The sequence below is a fragment of the Gopherus evgoodei genome, chromosome 12, assembly GCF_007399415.2.
Source record: "Gopherus evgoodei ecotype Sinaloan lineage chromosome 12, rGopEvg1_v1.p, whole genome shotgun sequence".
In the NCBI taxonomy this organism is placed as follows: Eukaryota; Metazoa; Chordata; order Testudines; family Testudinidae; genus Gopherus; species Gopherus evgoodei.
The window spans coordinates 5,803,490-5,823,750 of record NC_044333.1 but is presented as its reverse complement, the minus strand read 5'-3'; the positions used below and the strand labels follow the sequence as shown (position 1 = coordinate 5,823,750).

Genomic DNA, 20,261 nt, shown 5'->3' with positions numbered 1-20,261 from the left:
ATGGCCAGACACAAAGAAAGTAGGAAAATTAGATAAAAAGGCAAATGAAATCTTAGGAACACTCTTACAACAGATATCACTCAGAGAACTGCCAGGTCTAGAACCTGGTGGCTCCATCTGTCATAAAGAAAAAGAATTCAGTGCCCAGATCATACAGCATGTGATCGAGAACGACAGTGGAGAGCTCGACAGAAACTATCAACACCTACAGTTTGTTCCTTAGCAAGAACAATCAACAGAGCAAACTTTACAGATGGCAGATGCAGAACAAGATGACTCAGATTCCAAACCAACCACCGCCAGCCATTGCAACTAACGGACAGCCAGATGATCAAGTTGTTATGCATCCGAGTTGTGTAATTAGAAAACGAGTATGATTCAGAAACACCTAACAGACTGATCCTTACTGAACTTCAAAGACAGCATGATAGTGTAAATACTGTCAGTTGTGGGAGCGTAGAACTTAAAGGGGGAGATGTAATGGACTGCTCAATTAATGGAATGCTCAATTACCATTCAGCCACTAGGTGGTGCTGTGTGTACAATATCATATTTGAAGGGACCTCCACCGTACCTGGCAGAGCATTTGAAGATCTTATGATGAACACAGTTGGGGTGTATAAAAAGTAAGCTCTCTGACCAGTCCAGATCTGGCACAGGAGCATGACAATCCCCTGTCAATCTGGATCGCCAAGTGTGTAAATTAGGAGGGATAGTGTACAGCCCTGTCTTGAGCATCTCAGGCCATGTCTACACTACAAACCTTGGTCAACACAAATTACACTGGCATAAAGCTGGTGTAGTTAGTGTATTGCTCCCGTGCATGCATACTTGGCCGCTTGCATCAGCACAGTATGTACTCACCAGGCATGCTGGGGTTGATGCAATGTGCAGTGCACTGTGGGTAGGCATCCCAGTGTTCCATGCACCACCCTCCAGCACAATGCCTTTTGGGGAACTGTCACAATGCATGATGGAGCACTCATGAGCTGGGGGGAGGCTTGGAGCAAGCGGTCAAATTCCCATCATGCCATGTTCTCCATCCCATAATGCCATCCTGATGTCACAATTTTTATGCCTTTCTTTTAAATCCCATGGACTGAGTTTGACCAGCCAGACATAAGGGCCATCAGAAGAGCTCAGCTTGGATCTACTGGCTGACAGAGTCACAACAGAAAGCTAAAGAGACATTTCAGAACTCCCTTTCCTTATTCCCAGAAGAGTTTTAAGCAAGACATGCTTACTGCCACTGCAAGTTTTGAGTTACTCCCGGAGTAAGGGGGTGGCGGGCAGTGAATGAGGAGGGGATTGATTGGTTGCATAGAACAATAAGATGTTGGACCTCGTTTCCATGGGTATGAGCACAGGGCAATGACACTGAATACTGGCATCATTTTCAACTGGCAGCAGTGACTTTAGCTATCTCCTGCCCGAGGTAACAAAGGCTGAGAGAGCACAGCTGCTGCTAGGGTCCCAAAGCTGCCTGGGCCTGTGTAGCACTGGCCTGGGTGCAGTCATTGCGGAGTGGCGTGAGATCAGGCTGCCATCCCTAGATGCCTTCAGGACAGGATTCCAGAGAACTGCCATGAGAATTTCATCGAGCTCTCTCCGGAGGATACAAGGGGCTTTCCTGGGTACATAAACACCCTGCTTCCCATCCCTCCCATCCCCCACCTAACCCTACAAGAAAATGAACAGCAGATAACAACTCTGGTTGTTGTAGCGTTCCCTTTTCTCGTGCCCATAAAACAATGCAAAGTAGGTATCTGTGCCCTGCTAACTTGGGGTTGGGCCAGGTGCTGTCTGCACATTTACACATTTTAGGGAGAATGCATGCACCACTTCCCTGAGGCTCCTTCCCCTGGGTCAGGCTTGCCTCTGCTTTGCTAGCAGGACTGGCTAGGCTGCAACAGAGTCTCAAACAGATCCTGGCTCCTGGCATAGCTGGACCCCACCCGCACGATGTGTCCCTTCTCCTCCACACTGTTTGCAGCAGGGTGTGTGTGTGTGACAGTCCTCACGTGGGGGTTGAGTGGTCAGGCAATGTCACGGGGCAGTCCAACCTAAGCCCTTGACCTACAGGGGGGTTGTTGGAAGGTGAGCACAGGCCCTTCCACTCCACCAGGCTCCAACCCAAGGCCCATTGAGGGCGATCGGTGAGGTGACAGTTGAGGCTGCTTAAGACTGCCCTCCCTGGACCCCTTCCTATCCCTCTCGCAATTCTCCCAGTCGCCTTTCCATGTTCAGGTGGTGTGAAGGGCGCCTCCTGGTGGCAGCATGCAGCATGGCAGGCCCTTTGCTGTCAGGCAGCAGCTGCCTCCTCCCACTGTGTGGTATGGACCATCCTCAGGCCAAGGGCTTTCCCCTGCTGGGGTCATCCAAACAAAAAATAAAGGGGGTTGCCAGAGTTCAGGGAGGGCCCTTCAGGCAGTTGTCATGGGGACAGATTTCTGCCTTCCCTGGGCTGTCCCCTGCTGGAGCTGCAGGTCACACATCTGCTCTCTTCCCTGGGGTGCCCCCAAACAAGCTGCTCCCCTGCCTTGTCACTCCTCCTACGGCGGGCGCATTTCCTACAGGTGCAACGGAGCTGGGCTGGCTGGGCCCACAGTAATTCCTTAACCCCTGGTTGCCCAGGGTGGGGGCTATACACCCCATCACAGCTTTCCTGTCTTAGGCTCCACACCCACTGAGGTATCCACAGTGGCCTGCAGGGTGCTGATGGGGTCTCCACCAAGTACGGCACGCAGCTTGGCTCCAGATTGACTGTTGGCCTTCCTGGGTCTGCCGCAGGTCCCTCACTGTCACACGACCCTGCTGCTGATCCCTGTCAACCCCTCCTCCCGCATCCCCCATGCACTCTTTTCATACAGGGCATGTTTCCAGGGCTGAGCCTGCACATACTCTGCTCCTCACAGGCCTAGGCGAGGCAATGCCTCCCGTGTGCTCCAGGCCGGAGCATGTCTAAAGTGTGTAGCTGGCATGCTCGGTTGGGCAGTTGCACACAAGGGAGAGCTGCTAGGTGTGCTTGCCACCCTGGGCCATTAGAAAAAAGCCTATCAAAAATATGTGTGTGTGTGGGGGGGGGTGGCTCTCAGGATCTGTGACCCTTGGGCAATGGAGTTCACAAGTCCCTCACGGGCATTCTGGGACAGCTGCTGGAGGACGGATAGGGTCAAGACGGGTTAGATGGTGTCTACATTCGCACCATGTCAAGCACAGTACTCTGCCCATGGCTCTGTGCCATTCAGGAGGTGCTTTTACCATGTCGCCGTAACAGGGCGCTTACATTGCTGGGAGACAAATTTGAGCACAGACACATGCACCACGAAGGCAACACACGGTAAATTATGTCAGGCTAACTCTGTAGGGTAGACCAGGCGTAAATGTTGAAATGTATAATTATTATTCAACTCTCGGCAGCAAAGAGCCATTTATCATGTCGTTGACAAAAGCCAAGATCTAAAATCAAGGAAATGATTAGTTAAGAGTCTCATAAATCTTCCAGTGCCAGCAGAGCAAATCCAAGGGCATTTTTCCTATCTAAACGCCTGTTTCGTGGTAACATAATGCTCTTGGCTCGGACGCAGAATAAATATTAATTCGTTTCAGCAGCAACTTCCGCACGTAAATACAACAACAAGGCAGACAGCTGGTTCTGAGCAGACATCGCTGCACCCGAGTTACGGCTGCGATGTGGCTTCTGCGTAAAGCTGATTTTTGCCTATTCTCAGATATCCACATCAACAGTTTGACCATCCTGAGACCCGCTAGGCCAGCTCTGGTAGCAAAACAGATTGTTGGGGTGCAAATTTGAGCTAATCTGCTCTCAGAGTGCCTGCGATACAGACTTACCCCCGCCCCCATTACCTGGCTTGAACATTTGAAATGTATGCTAACATTTTGGATCAGAGAGGGAAACAACAGGGGCAGGACCCACCTTGGACCGACATTACGGTGCTGCCCCCAGTGCAAACTAGTGTTCGGCGTCATCAAAGGGAGGATTTGGGGGCTGCTCCCAATCTGAAGCCCAGTGCTCTGCGTGGTGTTAATGTCTCTGGGGGCTGGCAGCAGTGCCGAGGCTCTGTCCTTTGATGACATGGTGGCCTTCCATCGACTCATTGCAGCCTGAAGGCCTCTCCAGCATCCTGGCTCCCTGGATTCTGCTGCGGTCTAGGGAACCGCAATGCAACCCAGCAGCACAGCATGTGGGCTCAAGCAGGGACAGTGCTGGCTCAGAAAGTCCTGCTGGAGCATCAGCAATACACAGCCTGGAACTGCTGCTCAGGTTGTTAGGCTGGAGGTAAGTTTTTGCTGAAAACTGAATCTTGCATTGTCTCTAAAATCTGTCAAACCCCTGCAGGTCAGCAGTTCCAAGAAGTCCCTTCTAGCCCAGGCTTGACTCAAACTCTGCTTCCTCCTGTAGCCAAGCCAGCACCCAGCCACCTCACCGAAAGACTGGCAGGCTCCATGCGCTTTGGGTTCCCGCCTGCCCACCTCAGCAAAGCACAGGGAGACAGATTCATTTGCCTAGCAAACCGTTGCCTGGAATGAAATTTCTGTGGGGAGTCGGGGCAAGGGCAGTGCAGGGAGGGCAAGGCTAAAGTCATGGCCTATAACCCAGAACCGGCTTTCATCCCGGCTTTCATCTGCCACAGCTTTCTGGGCAAACCACATCAAGCAGCCTCTTCGGAGGTGCTGTCTCAGGCTCTGCTGAGGAGACTCATCCCGAGCCACTGCTGGGCTTTTTGGGGAGCTCTTGTTTTTTACACTGACAATAGCGACTCTCATCCAGGTATTTGTGGAACAGGCTCCGGCCGTAGGCACTGGAAGGGGCAGCCAAGCACCTAAGTGAATCTAGCCCCAAGGTGCTCGTTTGAATATTTGAGGCAATCACTGGCATTGTTAGCAGGGGCCAATGTCCTGAGAGCCCAGGAGAGACGACGGGTGGGCAGCGCTAGGCCATGGAGGGCAGCGAAGACGAGTTCTTTGCTGACGTGACAGAGAAGGGAGAACTGGCGCAGAGATGTGAGCTGGTCAAAGCAAAACACCAGGGGACTGATGCAGCAGCTTTCTGGATGGGGCTTTGTCCAGGACGGAGTGGAGATGGGGCAGGAGCAGAGAGGCGAGATGAGTGGCCTGGATGAGTGGGGATGGAGAGGCCAGGCGGGTTTTAGAGCTGGTTTGTAGGAAGAAGCAGCCTGCCTGTGTGAGATCTAGTGAGGGCCGAGTGGAAAGGGGGGGACACACTGAATGTCTTTCCAAAGCTGTTCAACGTAACCTGTGGCATGATCACTGCACTGCCACTACCACCAGTGTCCACAGGCAGCACGCGAGTCCTCTGTTTGGGGGCACCCTACCCCCACTCCACCTCTCCCCCCAAGGCCCCACCCTCGCTCCGCCTCTTCCCGCCTCCTCTCCAAGGCCCTACCCGCCTCTCACTCCTCTCCATCCCCTTCCTGGAACGGCCCCATCACCCTTCCCTGCTTTAGGCGAGTGCCAGGGGGGTGAGGAGCGGAGAGGAGTGAGCGGCAGGGGGCCTTGAGGGACGAGGCAGAGTGGGGGCAGGGTGGAGTGCAGGTGGGCCCCCCATTTCTAAGGCAGCGGTGGGCTGGTGGGAATCCGGAGGGGTGACCTTCACTGCGCCCGCGGCATTCCCCTCCCTGGCCTCTCATACGTGGTGCCTATGCCAGTGTCTGGTTATTTGTGAGTCATAACTGGGCAAGTTCAATGCTGCTTATGCCACAACTGCGTTTCCTGCCGTATCATCTGCTGATTTCATCCCAGGGTAACCTGACCTCTGAAATCCCAGGTTCACACCCTTGTTTGGGTGAAGGACCACGCTCCTGTATTGTGCCTTAATGCTCCCTCTGGGAGCTGGCAATCGAGGGCCAGCCTGCAACCCAGCCCTGCGACGCGCCCACGAGCACAACGGGAAGCACTGGTTGCAGAGTCCAGTTTATTGTTTCCAATGCAAGCTACAAAATACTTTGCATGTATTGTCACGAGAAAACAATATTCACTGCAATTAATAGAGTCACGCTTTCCCCATTTGCTGCACTCATGAGTACAGAAAACACAACCGAGCTAAAGGTTTCATTATGGCCTGATCTCAGAAATCATCAAAGCCCCATATACAGTATGAGTAATGCAAACCCTTGTAAAGCCCTCCCTCCCCACCCTGTAAGCCAGGTACGGACAGTGCACCTCCTCTGAGGACACCATGAAAGCAAACAGCCTGCGCAAGGGCTCCAGAGACCAACGCTACGGGGCCGCCAGGGTTGTGACCAGAAAGGAATGAAACCTGCTCCGGTTCTGCTTGGTCTCTAGCCATCTGGCTCAGAGCAGTTTCAGGGCCTGTCCCCTCAGCAGCTCCAGGTTGTCTGGGCTGTTACCTAACTGTACCAGAACGTCCAGATCACAGCTCTGACCTGAGAAATAGCACCAAACCCACTCACCTTCCCAGCCTTCCTCACTACCCCCAGGCAGCACTCTGTGCAGGATGGGAGCAGGGGAGAGCATCCTCTCCATGCTGACCCCCTCCGGTTCCCAGGGGAGGGGACAGCTGGGGTCCCAGGGAAGGATGCTGCCTACCCTAGGGTGGCATCTGTGATTGACCTGCTACTAACTCCCACTGGCAGCATCTCACGTTCACCTTGCGGGACAGAGGCCTGTGTTTCTGGTGCTGCAGCTGCTGGGCTCCGGTCCCGCTGGCAGCATGGGGCGTGCCATGCTTGTCACACGGGCTCTGCCTGGGGCCAGCGGCGAGGTGAATAAGCTGCAGCTGGAACGGAGACCTTTCCGCTTAGTCAGTACACCAGGGGCTGGCCCACTAATCCCATGGCCTCGCCATGTGCAGCTCCAGAGGCCTTCGAAGGTGCAGCACCGGGGGGCTCTAAAAGAAGCCGACTCGTGCAGGGGTTGGAGACATGCCTGAAAGCCAGAAGGGGCTGGGGAGATTCTTGTGGCTGTAACAGTGCTGCTGCTCTCCCCACTCATCCCCAACTCCCTGAAGGAGGCAGTGGGGTCTAGTGGTTAGAACCACGGACTGTGGCGCTGGATGTCCCTCTCTGCTGTCAGGGGCAAGGGCGTGAGCTGGGGATGCATGGGAGCCAAAGGAGTGAGCACACCTCCCAAACTGCTCCAGAATCAAAACTTGAGTACCAAATGCCCCTGTAACAGGGTGCTCGGCCCCTCACAGGGCCAGGGGGCCTAGGGCCAGCCTCCCCTCTTCAGCCAGAGCCCCTTTAAGGACAGGAACAGGGAATGGTCAAGACCCTGAAGGGAAGGTGGCAGATGATTCCAGAAAGGGCTGAGCAAGCTCTGGTGGAAGAGGGAGCGATGGGGAGTGGGCTCGTGGCAAGGGGCAGGAAAGGGATGCCGGGGAAAGGTCTGTGGCTTTGGTCAGGGATACAGCTTCGTTCTGACGTCACTTTCGAGCTTCTGGCTTGAAGAACAGCCAGTGCCCCAAAGGGAAGGCGTGAGCAGACACAGGCTGCAGCAACTCCTCCCCACCCTTCCACATGGGACGTGAGTGTAACTGATGCACCGTCAGCCTGTGTTTGCAGAGAGCCTGACACAACAGCCCTGGGAAGTGGGAGCCACCCTGTTTACTTCGGGGGGGTTAACTCCAGTCCCCACTGGGGATGATTTAACTGCCAACTTTGATAACTCTTTCACTGCTCATCAAAGCATGTCAGGAAGGAGACAGGGACCGTCTCATGAAGCTCTGCACAATCGAGCGGGAGTGGCAGCTCAGTTCTGTGCCACCAGCGTACAGAGCTGGGCCGGGACATTTCTGCTTTTCCTAAGAAGAGGAAAATAAGCAAAGCGCAAGTTATCTCAGAAGGGCCAGCAGGGCATCCTAGCCCAGCGAGAGGGAGCCAGGGGCTGGCAGAGCGCACCTGAGTGATACCTCATCTGGCAGGAGTGCGTGTGTGCCGTCTCACGCGGGCAGAGCTGCGGCATGTACCCTCACCCATTTGACCCCACCCAGGGCAATGTCTCAACACATCTCCAGTGAAGGCTGACTTGGTTTGACTGTGACGGTATCTCAGGGATAGAGAAACCTGACCCTGACTCAGAGGCCAGCCATTCCCAACTGCCTGGGCCCTCCCTGCTCGCCATCCCTCAGGCCCTTGCACTGGGCAGGGCCCCAGGGACTGGTAGAGCCCAGAGCCCAGAGCGAGGCTCCAGGGTGCTGGAGACAGGACAGCGTCAGTGCGGTGGAGATGGGAACATGCAGCCACCTGCAGCGCCTACTGAAAAGTCCCTCCCCCACCAACCCCGTCCCCAGTCAGGCTCGTCTACTCTTGACCGTTAATTTGCATTAAGGTAGGGAAGAGTTGAAAGCCCACTAGTTATTCCAGATTAACTCTGTGTGTAGACAGGCCCTGACAGAAGCTGCTCACAGATGTCCCGGCTCCAAGTACTAAGCACTGGGCAGGCAAGTGGAGCCCACGGTGCTGGGAGTCTCTTCGGTTAGTACATGTCCGTGCCCAGACACCCCGGTGAGGGACATTTACACGGGTGATCTAAAGACGCAGAGCTCCAGCAATCGCTGGGAAGAGGCGATGGAAGTGTCCTGAGCTCTCGCCTCCCAGCTGGCGTTTGCCTTTGCTGCCGATTGAGGGATGCTCACCTGCATTTTATTTTCAGCTCCTTACCCAGCTAGGAGCTAGGCTGGTCCCTGCCGTTGCAATGACCTCCCAGTGCTAGGCTGCTGTGTCTTTGTGGTGCCCCACAGGCAGGGCACACCCCAGCCCCTCGTACTATGTCACTCACCCGACACGGGCCGGCCACTCCAAGAAATGCTGAAGCTGGGGGCTCCTACCGAGGTGCCGTTGTTCTGGAGCCCTTCCTCGCTCCTGTTGCCAGCTGGAGAATGGGCAGCAGGGACTGCAGAGCAGCGCCTACCCCCTGCCTGGGAGGTCTTATGATGCAGAGAGGGGGTGAAAAATCGGCTGTCGTGGGGCAACCAGGCCACGGACCAAGACACCAACCCGCCAGGCGGGGAGGAAAGTGCCCCTCGTGCTTTAGGGTTTGGAAGGGCTGGGTTTAGGATCTGGTTATTCCCTCTGCGCAGAGGAGCTGCGATGGGCACTGACACTATTACAGCAGGCAGCCAGCCCACCTGCTGGGAGTTTTGAACGGCTAGCTACACCAGCCGACGCCCGCTGCTTGCTCAGTGCGAACCCAAGCTCCGAAAGGCCTCCCTGTCCCACGCTCTCCGACCGCACCTGCAAGCCCTTTGATTTACCAAGACAGCTCCCGCGAGGTTCGAAGCCGGGTGCCTAGCTCCAGCCGAGCGGCCGCTCTGCAGCAACGGCTGAGCGCACTATCCATCCGAAAATCTGGCATGTCTGTTGAACTGAATTAGCCACCTGCTGTTGCTAGGCCCGGCAGACGTACTCATCCTGCCGTGCTCGTCTGGAGCCATCAAAGGCTGCAGCTCCGGCTGCTCCGTCCTTTCCGGGCTGCTGGCGCTCTGAGGCCTGCTGCTTCTCAGGAGGGGATTGGGGAACTGAAAGCAGGTGCGCTGCTCTGGCATCATGTGTCTCTCCTCCGGCGCCGGGCCAGCCAACGTCTTGGCATGCGGGCCTGGCTCGGCCCCGGGCGGGGAGGCGACGCTCTCCAGCGAGGAGATGCTTTGCTTCCACGCGGTCTGCATGTCGACTGGCACAATTTTAGTGGTTTCTGAGGAGATGTAAACAGCGAGGTCACCCCGGTCACCCTTCCAGGGCAGCTCCTTCTCCGCCGAGGTGGGTGAAGGGGGGATGATACGTGGGCTCGGGCAGACGTCCAGGCTGCCTGCGGGGACACAGGCAAAGGAGAGTGAAACAACCGGCTGCCAGGGCCACCCGCCACCATTGCAGGTTTGCTTTCGCCCTTACCACGATGGAGCATCAGCTTTCCGTTAGCGGGGGCTGCGGGGCGACTTTTTGTTTTAATTGGTGTATGTGATTGTGTGGTGGTGGCGGTCTGAGAACCAGTGTTAATGCAAACCAGCGCTGCACTGAAAACCGACCCCCCCCCCGGACTTTATTCTTCACGGACCACCTCCTATTAACGAGGTGGCTCACCCGCTCACTCAGCCCCACGACCACCCCAGTCACTCAAGTGGGGGCATTCCTGCTGGGGCCGGAGACACCAGGCCCAGCCTGGGAAAGGTGTGTGTGGGGTCTTCTCTTCTCCTCAGCTCATGGGCAAACGAATGCAGGGGGAGCAGCCTCCAACCCGGGGGTTAACCCACAGAGCTCTCCCATGAGACCCGAGCTCCCCCTCTGGCTCTGCCCTGAGACTGGATTCCAAGCACAGCTGTGCAGTGCTCAGCACGCGGATACGACCCAGTGCTCCCTCCCCAGGGGCTGCTAGGGCTAGGCGGAAGGCTCAGACGAGCTAGCTGGGCCTAACGCAAAGCAGGTTTAGGTAACAGCACTCTTGTTTGTACCAATCCTTTACCAGGCGGAGGAGCTGTGTCGCCACTGACTTATTCCTGATGTTGCCTGAAAAACAGACCAGTGAAGTTTTGGGTAACAAACCCTGCAGTGACGGAAGCTCCCGGTACAGCCTGGCTGCTGACTTGAGGCAGGACGGTTCCTGCTTTCCTGGCACAGCGCCCTGCGGCAGCACCGCTGGCCTTTACCCCGCCAGCTGCCCTGTGGCACTCAGCTCGGGCTCCCTGTGAGCCAGGCACGCTCTACTCCTCACCAGCCCAGCCTCATTGCAGCCCAGGCTGCAGCTCTCCATGCCAGCCCTGCAGCACTAGCCCCCTTGCAACCGCTGGGAGAGGGCCCCTACCGGACGCCTTCTTGCCCTGCAGGATCTCGTCCGTTGCTCGAGCGATGAAGATGATCCCCTCATCATCCTCCTTCTCTGTCTCGGAGCTGTCACTCTCCTCATCGTCGGAGTCGACCGCCACTAGAACAGCAGCTGCCAGGAGAGAAGACGGGGAAGCGCGGTAGGTGCAAGCCTCAGATTCCCTACATGATCAGTGCACCTACACACCCTGCCCGCCGCTGCAGCCTCCTGGCTCAGCCCAGCCCAGGGACCATTTCCAGCTGCTCCGTGGCCTCTCCCAACCTTCCCCCCCCAGATCCTGGGCTTCCTGAAGCTCCTCTCTGTGAAGCTGCCACCCACTGGGGTTGGAGGGGCACAGGGCCTGCTGTAGCTGCAGCCTGGTCAAAAGCAGCACAGTGCCAAGGGTGCCAGGGCCACACCTGACTGCACACCCCCAGCACCTTCTGGCTGGGATTTGGGAGGCCTACAGCCCCACCCTGCCCTAGACGGGATATGACGGTGCTGCCTCCAGCCACTGGAAATGCCCAGTGAGGCAGGTGTCCGAGGACCAGCTTTTAATGAGCCCCACCCCCCAGGGGAGCAGAGCAGCCCCCCTGCCCACTGCTCCTTCCTAGCTTGTGCTGTGCCAGGCTGCTCTCCAGAGACCAAAGCTGGCAGGAGGCTGCATGGGGCCAGGAGGCTGTAAGGAGAGCAGGAAAGGGGGCATGTTGCTTTCCTGTAGGCTCCTATTCTTACCGGTCCCTTAAGGCCCTTCCTCCTGGGAACACATTGTGCAGAAAACCACAGGCACCACGTTCCAGGGGCCTATCCTAGTGGGACAAAAAGCCCACTGCCCTCCCCATGCCTGGCTCTCCCATGCCCCCCTGCTGCCCCTAGGCCTTACCTGTCTGCTGCCAGGTAACGCTTCTGGGTGGCTTTCCGTTGGGCAGCTCAGCATTCGCGGCACTCTTTTTCTGCTAATGACGAGAAAAGACCTTGGGTCAGATCCCTGCTCTGGAGCCTGGGCTGAGTCCCCCATTCTGTGAAATACTGCAGAGCCGTGCTGCCTACATGGCGCTCAGCGACTCGCCAGTGGCACCACTCCCAAGTGTTTGCTCTAGAGCAAACACAATGCTCCTGCACGCCACGCACAAATGCTCAGGTGTACGCACGCACACACAGACAGTGCTTGCGTCCTGGTGCACAAACACATGCACGCTATCATAAAAATAAAGGGAAGGGTGACAACCCTTGTGTATGCAGCAGCATCAAATCCCTCCTGGCTAGATGTACTGAGGGGGTTAAGAAGCTCAAATAACCTGTCTGGCACCTGACCAAAAGGACCACTAAAGAAATATGATGCTTTCAAATCTGAGGGGGAGGTTTGGTTTGTGCCCTTTTTGTAGTTCCCTCTCTGGACGGAGAGAGAGACCAGGCAAGTGAAACATCTCCTGAAAACAGACTGAAATGAGCTCTCTAAAATTACATAAATTGTAAGTAAGGGCAAGGAAATGCGTTAGATTATCTTTTGGTTTAGCTTGTGAATTGTCCTTATGCTAAGAGGGAGTTTTATTCCTGGTTTTTGTAACTTTGAAGCTGAGCCTAGAGGGGAATCCTCTGTGTTTAAATCTTTTTATTGCCCCGTACAGTTACTTTCCATCCTGATTTTGCAGGTGTGATTCTTTTACTTTTTCTTTAAATAAAGTTCTTCCTTTAAGAACAGGTTTGATTTTCAGTGTCCTAGAGACAAAGGGTCTGGTCAGTATTCACATTATTCTCAAGCCTCCCCAGGAAAGGGGGTGAAGGGGCTTGGGGGAATATTTTGGGGGAACAGGGACTCCAAGTGACCCTTTTCCTGAATTTTTGTGTACATCACTTGGTGGCGATACCGTCCAAGGACAAAGAAACGTTTTGTGCCTTGGGGAAGTTTTAACCTAAGCTGCTAGAATATAAATTTAGGGGGGCTTTCATGAGGGTCTCCACATCTGTACCCCAGAGTCAGAGTGGGGAGGGAACCCTGACACACACGTCAGATTCTCAGCACCACTTTAGCCCCTTTGCCATGCTCCAATGATGTAAACAGGCTGGAAAGGCAGTTTAATAGGCTGTGACGGAATATACCCGTGTTCACACCCCACGCGCTGTTGTAACAATCATAAAACATCATCTGAAAAGTCATGATTTGCTGGCCAGCATTGTCCTGATAAAACGTGTGTGGTGAGACTGTATGTACAGGGGTAAGATCCCCTGTACGATGTTATTAGCACATGTTCCAAAGCCCACAGCCCAGCCCAGGCAGAAGTCGGCAAACAAGTCTCTCCTAAATAAGGGAATGTGGGCTTGCCTTAATTTGCATTTAAGCCGTAAACAGGGTCCTCAAGCAGAAAGGGAAGCAGCTCAAACAGGTGACAACAAGCAGCAGGGAACATTCTTGCACACAGACTGTCTCCTGGGGCTCAGCTGGAAATGCTTTTCAAAGAGGGACTAAACACCTCTAAAAAGGAGGGGCAAACCCCCCAGGCTCCCCTCTCTCCCTGCCCATCTCATTTGCTGTCCCTGCGAAGGCAAAGGGAGCTGCCTGCTGGACTCCGGGGGAATTTGCTCAGTATCGCTGTGGGAAGCACGTGGTGAGAAACTTTGCTTGAATCTAATGTCGTTTGTTCAGTTAGGCACTAGGAAGAATTTTATCTTTATTTTTTCTTGTAACCATCTCGGACTTTTATGCCTCATTGCTGATACTCACTCAGAATCTCTCTTTGTAGTCAATTCACTTGTTTTATTGTTTGATCTAATCCAGTGTGTTTAAGTTGAAGTGTCTGGGTAACTCCACTTAAGATAACAAGCTAGTATATATTCTTCCCTTAAAGGAATAATGACCTTGCTATAGCTGGACTGTTCGGGGGGGAAGGGGTTGGGCAGTACAGGACATGCATTTCTGGGGGAAAGTCCAGGACTGGGAGTGAGCTGGGGTCACCCTGCAGTAGAACCCAGGGTAGTGAGAGACAGGGTGTGACTGGCAGGCTGCAGTTACACACAGACATATCCGGTAGTGACCTGAATGCTGGCAGGCTGCTTGTGAGCAGCCCAGGCTGGGAGCTGTACCAGTAAGGCATTGCAAGGCACCCCAGGCGACAGGGCAGGGGGGACACAAACTCCCCGCTGGTCAGGATTTTACCTGGCAGTCCCGCTGTTTCCAAAAGCATCTGTGGCAGGCAAAGTGGACTCTGTGTGCCATTCTGAACGGAGTCATTGCAAAATTCAAAGCCATTTTGGCGTCGCTGAAGCAAATAGCAGATGATAACAACAAAACAACTGCATCACACCCAGCGAATGTGGTACTGCCCACCTGATGCAGGTTTGTTTAAAGGGCTGAGAGCTGCTATTACTGGGGGGTTACATGCACAGTGCTGGAACTAAGGGTGCTGGGGGCACTGCTGCACCCCCTGGCTTGAAGTGGTTTCCATCGTATCCAGGGTTTACGGTTTGGTTCAATGGCTCTCAGTTCCCCCACTATACAAATTGTTCCAGCCCCCCTGATTACATGCAACTGTAAGGTCACGTGTCATCCCTGAACTAGAGCCTGATTACGCTCCATGCATTGAGGAGTCAATCCTGAGCTAGGCTCCAGCCAATCCACCATCCCAGAGCTAGTCTGGTGACCCTCAGGGCACGTACAAAAGCCTCACAGGAGACAGCAGCTCAGTCTGATCCACTTCACTGCATGGCTTGGAACTCTCTCCTGCCCAACTGTGGTACAGACTCTACAAACCATAGCCTGCTCCTGCTCCTGCCCTGTTCCTAGTCCTTCTCCAGCCTTGTTTTCACTCCGGCCTTGTTCCAGGCCTACTCGGGACTCCTGATTCCGGCTCTGACCACTTGGCCAGACTATCTCCATCATGGTTTCTGACAGCAAGAGCATGTAATACAAACACTGGAGAAGAGAGCCCTGCTTGGACTGTGCCTCTCACTCCTCCAGGCAGCCCTGAGGCCGAAAGGAAGATGATGCCATGCTGGAGTTTGCGAAGGGTAGAGGGCAGCAGCTTATCTGTGTCACTTCGAGGGATGTTTCCGCAGAGGGGATGCGTAACAGACTTGGAGCCTTACAGGAGGGACAGGAATTGCCCAGTACACACTCAACACAGGAGTTTGCTTCAGTGTAACACCACCAGGAGGGTCTTTCCAGGTGAGGACACTGGCTGGCTTTGTGCATGGATCTCATTGCCACAGATGCACCATTCGCTTCCTGGTCAATCAGAACCGATCTCCTGGGACTAGGGGCGCTGGACTTTTGAAGAAGGGGTCCCATAAGGTCACCATAGGAGACCATCGATGACATATAACTTTTCTAGTCGAAGGCCAGATACACGGACAGAGCCGCTCACACCTGGTACCGTCTAAATGCACGGCTCAAAGCACCTAAGCCAGGATCCCCTGCCATGTTGGGCTGTCCCCAGGGCCTCTCTGCCACATCGGCAGGTTCCTGCTGTCCCGTGTGCTCTGGCTAACACGAGGCTGATTTCCACTCTGCTGCCAGCCAGGGGACAGTGGCTGGTGGGGCTCCAGCCAGCAGAGGGAGGTTGGCCCACACAAGACGGGTAAGGCAGGTGGGGCAGCGCCACCCCTAGGGAACTCACCTTTTTCCTGCCATCTTTCTTCAGCCTGGCCTTGCTCTTGGCGGAGCAGACGTTGTGCTTTGTGGACTTGAAGGTTTCCAGCCGTCTCTTCATGTTCTGCTGGAATATCTCCTTGTCCTGCCGCTCTTGTGCACTTGGGGAGATGAAGTGGCGGCTGTAGCTGGCCTTGTACTAGCCGAGGGAGAAGGCAAAGAAACATAGATGGAGCCTCTGGGGAGGTGGGGTGAGTGATTCATTCCGGGGCCATGAACTGCTCATCCCTCCCCACCCACCTCATGGTGTCTGCCCGCTGTGGCCCACTTCTCCACAGGCCTAGTGTCGCGTGCCCCTCGAGCCCGGCCCACGGCCTCCATCCAGCCGCTCGGCACCGTCCCAGTGACGGAGGAGAGACGAGGACACAACAAGCTCCTCAGGCTGCCCTGCTCTGGGGCCATCATTCAGCGAGTGTTCATGCCCCATGGGACGAGATGGCCAAAGACAAACCAACCCCACCTGTTTCAGTGGGTGCTGTGTTCCTAAACCCCCTTGACAGCTTTGAAACACTCAGCTGTTGATGTCATCAGTTCTCAGGCACGCTCTTAAAGTTGGGGAAAAGTTCCTGCACCTTGGCTGCAGCAGGGCCTTGGCCCAGCAGCCCGGGGAGAGCTTGTGTGGCTGAGAGTGGGCAGGGACCCCGAGATGGACCATGCTGGTTTTGTGTCCATGATGCCAGCTGGAAGGGGACAGGCAGTGACAGCAGGGGCATGGAGGCGTGTACGGGAACTATCGCTGCTAGCAGTGGGGTGTGGGGGTGTTTGCATCAGTCTGTCTGGGCATGGGCTTTAGCCCAATGTCCTGTCACGGTGTGGTGCTGCCTGTTACACTCTGCTATTCCTAAAGGCTGGCTGTGCTGGGGCATTCCTCCCTCCGGAGCATAGTGACTGTGGGCGTCTGTCTACACGGCATGACTTGGGGGGGGGAGCCCCCCAGCTGGGGTACACGGACTCACACGAGCTAGCGCACCAAGAGGAGGCGTGTGGACATTGCAGCTTGGGTTGGAGCAGCAGCTGGGACCTGCGCTCACCGCACTTGGGGTAGGGCAGAGTGCAGACAGGACTGTGCAGACTGGGGCTGGGTCCTTGGGGCAGATTTCTAGTCAGAGCCACAATCTGCAGGGCCCAAAGCAGGAATTCGACGGGACCGGACGGCTCTTAGGAGCTGTGGCTCCACAGCTGGGAGTGGGCCACCACCCCGACATACCGACCTCTACCAAGGCCCGTCAGAGCAGCGGCACCTGCGCCCCAGCTAACGCAGCAGAGGGGAACGTGGGGGGAGCAGGGCCAAAGGGGGCCAAACGCTGGCTGTAACTTTGGAAACAGCTGGCTCCGCACGGCCCCAGGCACACAGCTGGCCTAGGCCCCTGGGGAAGGGGCAGCCCCAGACCTCGCCCCCCAACCCCCGTCAGCAGCAGCAAGTTGCTCCCTGGACAAGGAGCCCACAGGGTTTGAAAGATGCTGGTTGGGAGAAAGCCCCCAGAAAATCGAACCAGGGGCCTAATGACTTGTACTGGTTTCAGAGCCCCTTAAGAACAACCAGCAGGTGGGACTGACGCAACCGCTCCTGTTTGGGATGGGGCCAGCTACGGACAGGCTTCTGCATCGGTCCCGATCCCTCCCCTTGTCCCCTGCCCCAGGCCGATGTGGCCGCTCCGGGCACTACACAGGGCCTCTCCCTGTTTTATGTTTTGCTCTATTTCCCCGGTCCCAGGGATACTGGCCTGATGGCTCCTCAGCCTCCCTTGCTCGTTTAACTCAACGCTGCCCCATCCTCCTGGGCACAGCGACACAAGGTGTGGGCATGACGCCCAGTCCAGCTCAGTGCTAAGCAAACTCCCAGGGCTCCGGGACCAGGCGATTCTGAATAGTTCTGCTCCCCACGACCCTGGGAACGGACACATCCAGGGGCCAGGCTGGTGCATACAGCAAGTGCTCGGCCAGCACTGGGCCAGAGCCCTGCTCCGGTGAGAGATACCAGGAGTGGGGAGGGCTGGTTTCTATGCCCCCACAGTGTTTCCAACGGCTCATTACAGCTCCTGTCGGTGCTGCAGCGAGGTGGTGATGGGGCCCAGGGACGCTTACCCTCCTGCGTGGTTTGTAGAGGCTCCCGCATAACACATGGTGCATCACGGCATCTTCCTTATCCCTCCTGCTCCTCACGGTGTCGATGACCTGCAGATCCAGACATGCGCCGCTGCCACTTTCCCTCCTGCGAGGGAGACACGGGCAGAGCGCTCAGCGCTCCCCGCTGGGGCAGGCGGGGCAGAGCCAGAGCGCGGACGTGGCACGGTCAGTCTGCCAGCGCCAAGGTAGTGGGTGAACTCTGTGCACCTCCAAGCCAGAGCCATTACAGCGCATGGCCTGGGGCATCGGCAGAGCCTCGCAGAGCTCGCTCCCTGCACTCTGCTCTCCAGCGCCCCCTCTGGCCAGTGCTCAGAGTTCGGCTCGGCCCTTCCGCAGGGAGAAAGCAGGTGTGCGTATGTGTGCCAGGGTGCACACCTGTTGTGTGTGCCTGTGACACAGCCAGGGGCACGTCCCAGCTCCTACGCACTCAGGGACAGCCTGGACACTCCTCCCAGCAAGAAGCAATTCCCTGACTCAGGGAAACCTAGATCAGATCTGCCAAGGGCAGCCGACAACTGGCCCCATGCGACAGCCCTTTGTCCTCTCTGACGCCACCCAGCCTGCCCCGTCCCTCACAGTGCAGGGAGCAGTCCCTGCTGCTGTCCCCCCAGCCCCACCCCTCCCCCCACGCAGACTCTAGGGGCAGGCGGGGGGCCAGAGAGCAACACTGCTCTGCTGAACCCTGTTCGAGCTCAACCTTGCTCCAGCTGGAGCCCTGCTTCTCCCATGCTCCCCTTCCTTCACTAGTCGCCCCTCATCCCCCTGCGCCACACCTCTCCCACAGCCCCACTGAACATGTCTCCCCCCACCCCTGGTCTCGGTCCCTTTTCCAGGGAAAGATCCATCACCACGGAGGAGTGCAGAGGAGCCGGGAATGGAGCCGGCCTGTGCGAGGAGCCTTGGGGGCGTAGCAATGTCAGCGCTGGCTGACAGCGTGAACACACTGTCTACACTTGCTCAAAACACCTTGGGGATTCACACGCCAAAACACGTTGTTAGCTTAGAGACGCTCCCATTTCCCACCCTTGCAGAGCACTAAACCACCCGGAAGTCACCAGTAAAGGCAGCTTCACCCGTACCAACCTCGGCTCACGGGCCTGCCCCAGCCACCCTCACTCGCTTCCAATGTATGGCAGCGGCCACGGGACACAGCACAGGAGAACCCCTCCCAGAACCCCAGCCCCCCCTGCTCCCTGTGGCGGTAGGTGGGGTGCGGGAGGGAGCTAGCTGGCGGTGGAGCAGAGCAGCCAGAGTGTGCGTGAGCCCTGGGGTTTTCGAGGGCGGAGGTATCGGAGCAGTAGGTGGGGCCCAGCAGTAAGCGATGGAGTGAAGATAACGACAAATCCTAATGCATGGCCTGCAGTCACCACAGCACTCAATGCCCCAGATGCGGCAGCAGATCTGCCACCTGGGCAGGACACGTCAGCTACAGCCTGGACTGTTTGCAGGTGCGTAGGAGGTTAGGGAGGGCTCCAATCCTCCCAGCAGCCACCCCTCTGCAGAGCTGGGGCGGGAGGACCAGGAGCTCCCAGGGCAGGACATATCCCGGGGGCAGCGCACTCACAGGAGGTTTGTGACCGACGACTCCGACATGGAGCTCCTGCTGGGCATAGAGGGCAGCGTGAGCCTCGAGGCGGAGAGCACGTGACCACCCTAAAGGGAGCAAGAGACCAGAGCGGTGTCAAAGCCCCTGCCTGCGCTCAGGCAGATCCCCCCCACAGAGCCGAGATGGGAGGTGCCAGGGTTCTGCTGGCACCTTGTGTCCCTCACCAGCCACCCAGCCGCCAGCTACCCTCTGCTGGCACCACCTGTCCCTCTACCCGACCTGGGGGCTGGGCAGAGCTGTCTGTCAGGGGGATCAGCCCCCCACTGATCCCACCTGGGGGCTGGGTGGAGCTGGCTGCCAGGGGGATCAGCCCCCCACTGACCCCACCTGGGAGCTGGGCGGAGCTGGCTGCCAGGAGCAATTGCTAGGTGCTCTCACAGATATTTAACAGTTTGCGTTCTTTACTATTGATGGGCCACTCAGGGGAAGCGCCCAGGGGCCCAGGCCAGGGGGGAGCACTCGGGGGGCCGCGCATGGGGAGTCCCACTGGCCCCGCTTCCTGCTCCTGGCTCCAGGCTCTACGGGGCTGCCAGCTGTCCGTAGGGGAACTGCTCCGGCCTGACAAGCTGCGACTGCCAGGGCCCTGGCGGGGGGTGGGCTGCCAGCACGGGAGGACTGGTTGGCCTGGGAGCCGGGGCAGAGCTGGTCCCTGTGCCGGGCGGGGAAGTGCCCCCCGCAGGGTTGGTTCATCCAGGAGAGCTGCAGGGGTCAGGCCCTGCCGTGCCCCGGCCGAGCTGCGATCCAGCTGCCGCTGGGCAGGGCGTGCGGTAGCTGCTGGTGACTGCACTGGTACCTGATCTACAAAGCTGATGGCATCGCGGATATTCAGCTTGCAGTAAACGTCCCAGATTTCGTCTTTCAGCCGATAGGCCGATTTCCGCATCAGGAGCTGGCTCAGATATCTCTTGTCAAACTGCTCCCATCTGGCACAAGAGGGAGGAGGAGGTGATGAGTTCCCGTACACAAGGATCTCCCGGCAGCCCCCTGGCCCCGGCACACCTGGGATTCCAGCCAAAGGGGCAGGTTAACAAGGCGTCTCCTCTAATGTTCAGCCACGTGCCCCAGAGACAGGTACAGCAGCAATCG

General features: G+C 56.7%; 1 protein-coding gene across 2 annotated transcripts in view; it reads right to left on the bottom strand.

The window, feature by feature from the left end:
- Positions 1-5,848: 5,848 nt before the first annotated feature.
- The window catches only part of SLC9A5 (solute carrier family 9 member A5), a 35,957-nt gene continuing 21,544 nt past the window's right edge, over positions 5,849-20,261 (bottom strand). Inside the window, exons 9-15 of one of the 2 annotated variants that reach the window (XM_030581883.1) lie at positions 19,969-20,098; positions 19,134-19,222; positions 17,528-17,654; positions 15,411-15,581; positions 11,681-11,753; positions 10,798-10,929; positions 5,849-9,807 (exon numbers count right to left, since the gene is read on the bottom strand). In XM_030581883.1, coding sequence (XP_030437743.1) covers positions 9,335-9,807; positions 10,798-10,929; positions 11,681-11,753; positions 15,411-15,581; positions 17,528-17,654; positions 19,134-19,222; positions 19,969-20,098 — 1,195 coding nt within the window. In that variant the 3' untranslated portion in view covers positions 5,849-9,334. The remainder of the gene's footprint in view (positions 9,808-10,797; positions 10,930-11,680; positions 11,754-15,410; positions 15,582-17,527; positions 17,655-19,133; positions 19,223-19,968; positions 20,099-20,261) is intronic. The other variant, XM_030581884.1, reaches the window with a different exon arrangement.